At 30.3% G+C, this 10,563-nt stretch overlaps 1 protein-coding gene across 2 annotated transcripts; it reads right to left on the minus strand.

Moving 5' to 3' along the window:
* Positions 1 to 181: 181 nt before the first annotated feature.
* Positions 182 to 10,563, minus strand: LOC105252178 (DNA (cytosine-5)-methyltransferase PliMCI). 2 transcript variants are annotated; one of them, XM_025407387.1, is made up of 17 exons: positions 10,471 to 10,563; positions 10,100 to 10,188; positions 8,888 to 9,460; positions 8,417 to 8,780; positions 8,006 to 8,329; positions 7,765 to 7,917; positions 7,150 to 7,606; positions 6,864 to 7,057; positions 6,364 to 6,781; positions 5,821 to 6,144; positions 4,554 to 4,705; positions 4,083 to 4,417; positions 3,870 to 3,981; positions 2,540 to 2,689; positions 2,301 to 2,467; positions 1,382 to 1,622; positions 182 to 1,126 (listed from the first exon to the last, which is right to left on the minus strand). In XM_025407387.1, exons 1-17 carry the CDS (start codon positions 10,471 to 10,473, stop codon positions 731 to 733), a joined length of 4,452 nt encoding a protein of 1,483 aa, XP_025263172.1. In that variant the 5' UTR covers positions 10,474 to 10,563; the 3' UTR covers positions 182 to 730. The 2 variants fall into 2 exon arrangements, with proteins under 2 accessions (XP_025263172.1, XP_025263173.1); XM_025407388.1 differs by lacking the exon at positions 10,100 to 10,188 and having other exon boundaries at positions 10,471 to 10,551.

The following is a 10,563-nucleotide window of genomic DNA, read 5'->3' on the forward strand; positions in this document are numbered from 1 at the left end:
ACATTTCTTTCTAAAGTGCATAGTTTATGAAATATTCGACCGGTCCGGGACTTTTGGGACACTCTGTATAACTGCATATTTAAAAAAGCTAGAAATATGTTCAGAAATGGTTCATAAAAATTAATATGTAAATATTAATAATACAAATTATATTACGAATGTAAGTAAAAAAATCTCTATGTGGGATTTGTACACAATATTGAATTCATATGATTTTTAATGAGAATAATGTTTATCCAGTTACAACATATCCCATTTGTAAATCTATTTCAACATTTTTACATATAAAATCTGCAATTAAAAATAAATCTAACTACTATAGATCCCCTTTATTCTGAAACAGCTGTGTGTGCGCGCGTATTGTACATATGAATTTCTTTCTATAAATTAGAATTCTTTTCTTGCATTGCTTGTTTATTACATATGTCACATGAGTGTTTTTAATATGTCTAGAATAGGAAAGCGAATGAAAAATCGATAACATTTTTATCTTGCACACAAATTATTTGAATAAAAGATCCTAAAATAGAGCAATAGCTCAGTCTTGAAAGATTTTAAGATAGAGGGGAATCTACAGAGTATGGAACAAGATTTTATCCTTATCAATACATATTAGATCAGATATCAGAGTATATAATCCGAGTTACTTAATACTGAGCACTATATTTTAAGAGGTACAAGTGGAACCATAATATCCAAGCACATCAGCCGACGAGAATTTTTTCTTCATCTATGACGAATATCGTCTATGTCGACTAGTCGCATTTTTGCCTCTATTAGAACTAGTGCTCGCGCCATTGTTAGTAGTTGGTGTGTGGCTGTCAGATATGGCATTTGTGACAACTTTGTCATTTTTGTCAAGACTCCTGTTGCTCCTTGTCATAAACGTATTAGCACAACTTTTTGTAAATTCGAATTTCGTATTTGACGATATCGTTGTGTCACGTATGCACTTTCGTATCTCTTGTCCAATAGCAGCTCCCAATGGCGGCGGTACTGCGTTACCAACCTGTCGATGTTTATCGAGTATCGTACCATAGAAACGAAATGAATCTGGAAATCCTTGAGATCTTGCGCATTCTCTAACGCTTACAACTCGGTTTTGCACTGGATGTAAAACGCGGCCCTGGAAATTAATTGTAATGAATCCATCTGATTGAATTAAAATTATAATACAGAAACTGTACAAAATGTAGTTCTCAATTCATGTACATTTTAATTGAAGATCGTGTAGTAATTATTCTAGATTAATTTAAAATAGATCACGCTAAAATCTTGCTATTAATCATATATTTTTTATCGATAGTGTTATAAATTTCTTAAAATTATAATTGATAAAGTTACATATCATTTTTTCGGATTCATATTATTTTCGGCATACCTGTTTACCCATCGGTTCTGGATTGGTAACAGTTGTACTGAAAAATCCATCCCATTCGAGTCTCCCATATAAACCTGACCAATGGTTATGTCGGTTTCCGGTATGCGGCAAACACCATGGAATTAAAGTATTAAATTGTTTATCAGTAGGATCACATAATCGACCAGTATTGCAACTGCATACTCCACGCAATGCACCTGTTGAACTTTTCCCAGCTCTCTTATCATGATGCATGTATTCCCTATAAAAATATTAAAATATTAATTTAGACATGATATATTACATATTATATTAATTTTTATTTAATATATATTATGTATTATAACATATATTATACAGGGTGTAAATGAATACCTGTTACAAACTTCTGGGGTATATAGAGGGTTTAAAATAGACTAACTTTTAATAAGGAATTCATGTCCAGAAACATACCATTTGCGAGTTACAGACTGGAATTGTTGGTTCAGTATTAGGAATAATTCTCATAACTTTATTTGTTTACATTACACTACAAATGTTTAGCAATGTCAAAACAGATGGTTACTATAATTGCTCATAATGATTGCTCATAATGACGACCATCAACTTCGATGCAAGCATTGCACCTGCAAAGCATGTTCTGATACACTTTCAGTTCCAGTCTGCAGTTCGCAAACGTTTCCGGACATGTGTTTCTTATTAAAAATTGATCTACTTTGAACCCTCTACATACCCTAGAAGTTTGTAACAGATATTCACTTACACCTTGTATATTATATATATATAATATATATAATTGTATATTATATAATATATATTATATAATTATATAATTATTTGATTGAGATTTAATAAATTAATTACAGTGTATAATTAAAGAAATTTACAAGAATAATTTAATAAAAAAGAAAGAGATATATATGATAGACTTTATACATACAACTTCTTGGAGAAGGTACCATCGCTTAATCGTACTGCGATATTTGGTAAATCACGCCAATCAGAACCAGTTGCAGTTGGAATATGAGACATTCGTGCCTCTACAAGCGGAGCCATTTCTTTACATATGTGATCCCGTAATATCGGCTGATATTGTTTACCTCTCATCTTAAATAAAATCAAATGAATTCTAACATTTGTTTTCAGAAATATATTAAAATGCAAAGTTTTTTTCTTTACCTTTCTTTGAAAATGTGTTAACGGTTCACTACCATAAGACATCTCTTCTTTATTCCAACCATTTTTAATGTCCGGTAAATCGCACATAGCATCCTTTACAGTAATCGTTCTAAACGGAGCGGAGTCCGTCCAAACACAATTAGATAAATACTAAAAAAACACATTTCATTATCAGAAAAAATATATTATACACACACACACACACGCGCGCGCGCGCGCGCGCGCACGCGCGCACACACACACACACACACAATATTTAATTAGTTTATGATAAATTAGTGCAATTAGGTCAAAATGTAGAAATAATTGCGCTTTACAATAGATATATGACAAATATATATCAAAATTAGTTTTGTATTGATAATATAATATATAATATAATATATTTATATATATATACAGGGTGTTCCAAAAGTCCCGGACCGGTCGAATATTTCATAAACTATGCACTTTAGAAAGAAATGTTTCAGACAAAAGTTGTATGGCTTGAAGGGAGCCATCAGATAATGATTTGACCTTGGAGAGTCATTTGAAGGTGATGTAAAGGTCACCTTCAATTTCTTAAATGGAACTCCCTATTTTTTATTACATATTTGTGTAGCTTATCTCGAGAGCTTTTCAAAACACTATAATAAAGTATTTCTTCACTAAGTACTTTTCGAGTTATGAGGCTTGAAATAATTTCTTAATTTTGCATAAACCATAAAATATCTAGTAAAATATTCATTTTTCGATTATCTTACCTTAATACTTTTATAAAATAATAAGAGGAATCAGTTGATAATAAGAATCAATTAGTAATAAAGAAAAAACATAGTTGTTTTTAAGAAAAAAATATGTAATTTGCAATTAATAATTACATATTTTTTTTAAAAACAACTATGTGTTTTCTTTACACCAATTGATTCCTCTCATTATTTTGTACATAAAAGTATTAAGGTAAGATAATCGAAAAATGAATATTTTACATTAAAATTGCAATTATTTCTACATTTTGACCTAATTGCACTAATTTATCATAAACTAATTAAAATCATTGATACCTCGGTAGCAAAATACAGGTACTAATATAGATTAATACAAAATCGACAGCAAAATATATATCATTACAGAAATAAATGGGGGCAGTGAGTTAGATGGCAAAACAATTAAACCATGGATTCTGGGATCGAGTCGCCCGCCTTATTATCCTTCCCTTCTCGGAAGAACATACTTTATTCTAAATATTCTCTATTCTATACTTAACTATAAGCAGGACTCACCCGCTCCTTGCCAAAATAAAAAGGCAGAGACAGACAGATATAAATGCAAAACATATAAAAAATACTACCCTCTTGTTATCCACCACTATATGCACTGAGCAACATCGTTTATTAAACACATGCATTGGTTCTGGATATTTTGGAAGTATCTCTCCAGGTGCAGCAGCTAAAATTATCATCCTAAAAAAATTTGATAAATTATAGTGAATAGAAAAAGTCTGTGAAATTATAGTGAATAGAAAACATCAAGCAACATAGTAAATAAAGAAAAAGGAACAAACCTTCTTCTTGTTTGCGGTATCCCGTAATTACCAGCTTGAAGGATACCGAATGTACACTGATAACCCATACGAACGAGGCATCTTAAAGTTAATTTTAGCACCATATATCTTTTGAAAAACACAAAATTTCGCACATTTTCCATTACGAAAAATTTCGGTCGATAATAGTCACAATAGGCTAAACACGAAACGACAAGAGAACTTTTAAATAATGAATATTGCCGCAAATTAAAGCGATTCATGCCACTGAAACCCTGACAGGGTGGTCCACCACATAAAATTTCAACGTCTCCTTTCTGAGGAAGTTTTTGACCATTATCATCTGTAGAATCGCCCTGAAAAAACAAAAATATTTTGTGAAGCTTCCAGAAAGAAAAATTAATTTAGTCTATTTCTATTTTTTATAAAAATTCTTTTGTAATAAAATAATAATAAAACAAGAATTAGAATGCAATATAAAACGAAGCTCACATTCATCACTTTTCGTAACAGTGTATTGCAATCATCTGAGAACACTATAGTCTTTGGGTTATTTAAACGATATGCATATGCTGCAGGTTCTTCTTTCTCAATTGCCCATAAATTTTCGGCTATTCCGGCTTGATGCAATCCTTCGGATAATCCTATTAAACGTGTGATGGCAGTTATAATTTTGTTTATATATACAGGGTGAGCCATTTTAATCCATCCACGGGAATATCTCCTCAGATAGGGGCGATAGCGGAAAATGCCTCAGACAAAAGTTGTATGACTTGAAGGGGGCCATAATATGGTGTCATTAGTTTGACCTTGAATAGTTACTTGAAGGTCACGGAAAGGTCACCTTCAATTTTTTAAATGGAACCATTTATTTTTTATTGCATATTCGTGTAGCTTATTTTGAGAGCTTTCCAAAACACTATAATAAAGTATTTCTTCATTGAGTACTTTTCAAGTTATGAGGCTTGAAATCATTTCTTAATTTTACATAAATCGTAAAATATCTTGTAAAATATTCATTTTTCGATTATCTTACCTTAATACTTTTATGTACAAAATAATGAGAGGAATCAATTGATGCAAATCAAGAAAATGCATAGTTGTTTTTAAAAAAGAAATATGTAATTGTAAATTGCAAATTACATATTTTTTCTTCGAAACAACTATGTGTTTTCTTTACACCAATTGATTCCTCTCATTATTTTGTATATAAAAATATTAGATAAGATAATCAAAAAATAAATATTTTACAAGATATTTTATGGTTTATGTGAAATTAAGAAATAATTTCAAGCCTCATAATTTGGAAAGTACTCAATGAAGAAATACTTTATTATAGTGTTTTGGAAAGCTCTCAAAATAAGCTACACGAATATGCAATAAAAAATAAATGGTTCCATTTAAAAAATTGAAGGTGACCTTCCCGTGACCTTCAAGTAACTAATCAAAATCAAATTAATGACACCATCTTATGTCCCCCTTCAAGCCATACAACTTTTGTCTGAGGCATTTTCCGCGATCGTCCCTTCCTGAGGAGATATTCCCGTAGACGGATTAAAATGGCCCACCCTGTATATACAATATGTACCAAAAAATTAAAGATATAAATATATATATATATATATATATATATATATATAAGCATATAAAAATTAAAGATATAAATATATATATATATATATATATATATATACATATAATATATATATATACATAAGCTTATAATGAAAATATATATGCTTTAAAAAAAAATATTTACCTCCACAACCAGCAAAAAGGTCTAAAGTCCTTAATTTTCTTATCACAACAGGATGATCTATAGGTTTGTCAATAACTGGTTTATTTTCAGTCTCTCCTACCTTCTTTGCTTTTGATTTACCCTTTCCTTTTCCTTTTCCAGATTTACCTATATTAATAACATTATAGGGTGGCTCATCAAAGGATTTTTCTTTAGCATTATATGCTTCAGTAAAGTAAAATCTGTTTGGACCACCCAAAGACCATTCTTCAACAGATTCACTTAAATTTTCAGAATATGCTAGGTAACATTTACCAGCAACTTCGGAAAACTTTACACTGCATACTATAATAACAGACAAAGAATAAAAATTAATTATTTTAAAAAAGTATAAAACTTAGAATAAAATAGATGTGTAGAATTTATTTTACATTTATAACAGTATAATATCGTATTATACAATTCTGATACATCAACTATTAATTAATAATATTAAAAATATGGAATATGAAATGACTGAAAAATTTTTTAACAAGGCTATTTTTTTAAATTGTCATAACTTACTTTCTTCACTCCAATAAACCATATTAAGGTCTGCTTGCTCCATTAATGTTACATCTCGATGAGTATTCTCTGGTCTGTACATTTTGTTCACTTTAATATAAATGTCTGAAGATGATACTATTAAATCAGTTGTACTGGCATAAATTGCATTTATATAACCAATGTGGAAAGGTTCGGGTGTATCAACATTTGAAAATTTTGCTTTTTCCGATACTTTTCTATAAAATTCTGGATACATATCTTCATCTACAACTTCCTTCTTTGGTTTCTCAGCTTCTTGATACATTTGTTTATATTTAAATTTGAAAGCACTTGGGTACAAAAACACTGCACTGCCAACTCTATATTCTTCATCTTTATATCTCACTACTCCATAAATCACTTCTTTGCTGCTCTTTTCTTCTATACGCTCAAAGACCTAAATAGATAATTTAAACAATTTTTGTAATTTAAATTTTTCGAGACATTTAGAATATATTTTTTTATTAAAATTTTTTTACCTTAGGTGTATTATATTGTTCTAATGCCCTTAATCGAGCACAAGCGGGACAAAATCGATGACTATTTTCTTTTCGCGGACATTCCGGATCTGGTAACGAATTCTCAAATCGAGCTGTTTCAGGAGTATATCTCATCTGATAGAAGAATGTTTTACCATCTGTATCTTTTATTTCATCATCTATATCCATATTACCTATAATAAAATTATGTATATTATATAAATATAAAAATAAAATATTGAAAAAATCAAATTAATAAGTAATTTTGTATATCTGACATTCTTACCTAATTCAATCCAATTATCAGGCATTTTCTTGTGAATAACAGTTGCTTTTGAGCTAACAGATGTAAATGGTACATCATCACAATCGTCACTTAAAAATAATTCTATAGGATCTGAAGTTTCACCAAGGATGGTATCGGTACCTCTACGAAGCCAGTTTGCATGAAATTGTTTTACTCCACTTTTATTCTCCCACATAAACATGATTTTATAAATGTGTAAAGGAATTGCTGGATTCCTTGGCTCTACCAAGACATAATCATTTATTTGGATTCTTTCATTTCCAACAATAACTGATTTATAATATGTCTTTTGCCCATCAATAATTTTATCTTGTTCTTCCCATACTATGTTTTTTTTAAGTTCTTTAAAATCTTTTTTGGGTTTCTCTTCCACTTTTTGATTTTCTATTAAACTATCATATTGTTCTTCATTTTCTGGATCAGAATCATCTGCTTCCTACATATATAAAAATTTTTATATAAAAATATTTAATTAAATATTGTAACAGAAAGCTATGGAAAAATATTGAATTCATTTATAAATATTTATTATTTCTGTACCATTTTAATAACAAGTAACTAATGTAACATACAAATTAAAAATTTTGTTTATACCTGGATTGCCATATTTGGACATCTTCTCCTGATGCATGCTTGTTTACTTCTTCCACTTCCTCCAAATTTCGTCATATCTTTACAAGAAGTACAAATACCACAGTCAGGTTGTTGACAATTTTCACAAACACCACATCGTTGTCGCTTAGGTCCCTAGCATAAAAAAAAATTTCTTAACTTTATAATTGACAATCATAAAAATGATATAATATACATACTGTTATAATAACAATATACATACTGTCGGTATTTTATCATCATGTTTAGCAAGTTGATCAGTGAAAATATTTTCAAACATGTTGCTAACTAATTTGGTTGTTGTAGCCTTTGTCCAGGCAGGTTTCTTTACTTTTTGCTCACGCCTCGTCCGACGAATAGCCGCTTTTTTGCCTAATGTAACACCAGCAAGATTTGCAAGAGATCGCATACAAGGAGTTGTAATAAGAAGAATATCTTCAACATCGGCAGAATCATCAAACGATGAAACTTGATCGCAAATAAATTGTGCATGACGCAACAATGCATCTTCTGTGAATTTTGTCATACCCTTAGGAGGTACTACAGTCTGCAATAAAACAAAAAATAGCATGAAAGATTTATTGAGAAAATAAATTAAAATATGATGAATTAAAATATATGATAATAAACTTACTTGAAGTTTATTTAGTAAGTCTTCATAGGTTGGACTAATTTCATCTAGCAAAAATTCTATAACTAATTTACTCATATATATCTTCTCTTTAACAACATCCATGAATGGTGCATAAGCTTCAGATGGTTCCATCAAAATATATTCAGCAAATGCAGTATTAAAACCTATCAATGCCAACTCTCCTCCATCAAATCCAGAAACATACCATTCATTTATTGGCCCCATATCTTTTGTTGGTACACCTCCTTCAGGAGAAGGATCTTCTTCATAAATAGGTTTCATGTATCCAGAAAAATACAACATCACATTTTTCTCTATGAGTCCAGTGTCAAAGGCACACAGATGCCCATTCTTATCATATACACTGAAAAGAATTATCTTTCCATCAATTTATATAATATGAAGAAATGCTTTATACATACATAATCACTATATATGTTTAAAATAAATAATAAAATACACAAAACTCACCTAAAATAAGTTAATTTATTTTGTGGTCTCTCATCGCTTTCATGTATAAAAGATTCATCTCCTGTAAATAAACACAGTTTAGGATCCGTTAAAGCTATCTGTTCTTCCATTGCACCATTTGGATGTCCCTGATATAACTTTGTTTCATCGTCCAATTTCTGTTTACAATAATCGCATCTTTCAATTATAGTAAGTGTTTTCTTAACTTGAGATTTTAATTGAGATATTTCTTCGTTGTTTTCCATTTTCATTCTTTTTTCTGCATTTTCTTCTTGATCTTGATTTATTTGTGGATTGTGATTTTCTTTATCAAATTCTACAGTACCATTTTTATTCGCTTCTACTTTTATTTCATGTTGTCGATCAGACATTTTTGTCTCATGGTTTGTTTCATTGTTTAACTTTTTTCTTTTTGCTGATTGTATAGCAAATAAATCCAATACGGATGGAGTTGCTTTAGCCGTCGAACCATTTGCTTCAATTGATTCTTCTATATCAACAAATTTTCTGCTACGAGACATTCTTCTATTGCTGGAACCTGGTTCGTCCTCTGGCACAGTGGGTGGCATAATTCTAAGTTTATAAAAAATATTTATATTATTATACTTCAGTTCATAGCTTATTGTTCAGAGACGATATATTAACAATAAATAATCATATTTTTAAAGATATGAAATATGAATATGTATTATTTGCAAATACTTAAAAAAAAGATATATGCATCTAGAAAACAGATATACATATAAAAATATAAAAATATAAAAAGATACACATAATATAAAAAGATACATATAAAAATATAAAAAGATACAGCTGAATACTGAAAATAAACTTGATTAGTGTTTCTTCTTTTGCTTATAAATTAATATACTACAGTACATACATATTGTTATATATACTATTATATTTGCAAATAGCAATATCAATATATCTAAGATATCATTAAAAACACATAAGTAGCAAAATCAATATATCTTGTAAGATATCATTAAAAACACATATTTCTTTGCTTTATGCATTACATGTAAAAAGAATGTTTACAGCTGCAATTATTCCTCACATATGGCATCAATTTATTCACTATATTATTATTATATTATTACACTCGATAGAACGATGAAAAAAAAAAGAGATACGAAACAAGTGATAAATTGTGTGGTCAGTTGTCAGCTCGTGAATGAACGGTAAAGAAAAACTCTTAAGGACGCTCACCTCGTGAATGACGTCGTGATCGATGAAACGTCGTCCGGTTTTTTACAGATTACGAGAGAATGTGGGTTGTGGCGCGCGTATTTATCGATCTAGAATGAGATTTCATTGAACGTCAGCTCGGCGGCAAAACGTGTGTGTACTATGAACCGCATGTCTTGCTTCACGCACGCACGTACGCACGCACGTACGTTGTACGTACGCATGCATGCATGCACGTACATACACAGATCACATTGATAGAGAAACAAATAACGCCGTGGATATTACAAGTTTCGATTCACGCGATAAAGATTGAGACAGACGCGTGATGAGCGGGTAGAATCTTTCTTTTCACAGAATCGCGCATATATACGCGTATATACGTTACTTACCATATTACGTACTTCTACAGTCGTACATTATACGCCGTGGCGCTCTATTCTGTTTCATTCCCGCCAATGTTCTCAGATAGAAAGGGATTAAGC

Source organism: Camponotus floridanus, unplaced genomic scaffold (genome assembly GCF_003227725.1).
Source record: "Camponotus floridanus strain SB8 unplaced genomic scaffold, Cflo_v7.5 scaffold172, whole genome shotgun sequence".
In the NCBI taxonomy this organism is placed as follows: Eukaryota; Metazoa; Arthropoda; class Insecta; order Hymenoptera; family Formicidae; genus Camponotus; species Camponotus floridanus.

Bases quoted from the DNA above. Each gene is read 5' to 3' on its own strand.
- LOC105252178 (XM_025407387.1), bottom strand. The intron at 6,782-6,863 runs GTAAAAAAATTT...TTATCTATTTAG, and splicing joins AACAATATAATACACCTAAG to GTCTTTGAGCGTATAGAAGA. The intron at 6,145-6,363 runs GTAAGTTATGAC...CTGTTATTATAG, and splicing joins GGTTTATTGGAGTGAAGAAA to TATGCAGTGTAAAGTTTTCC.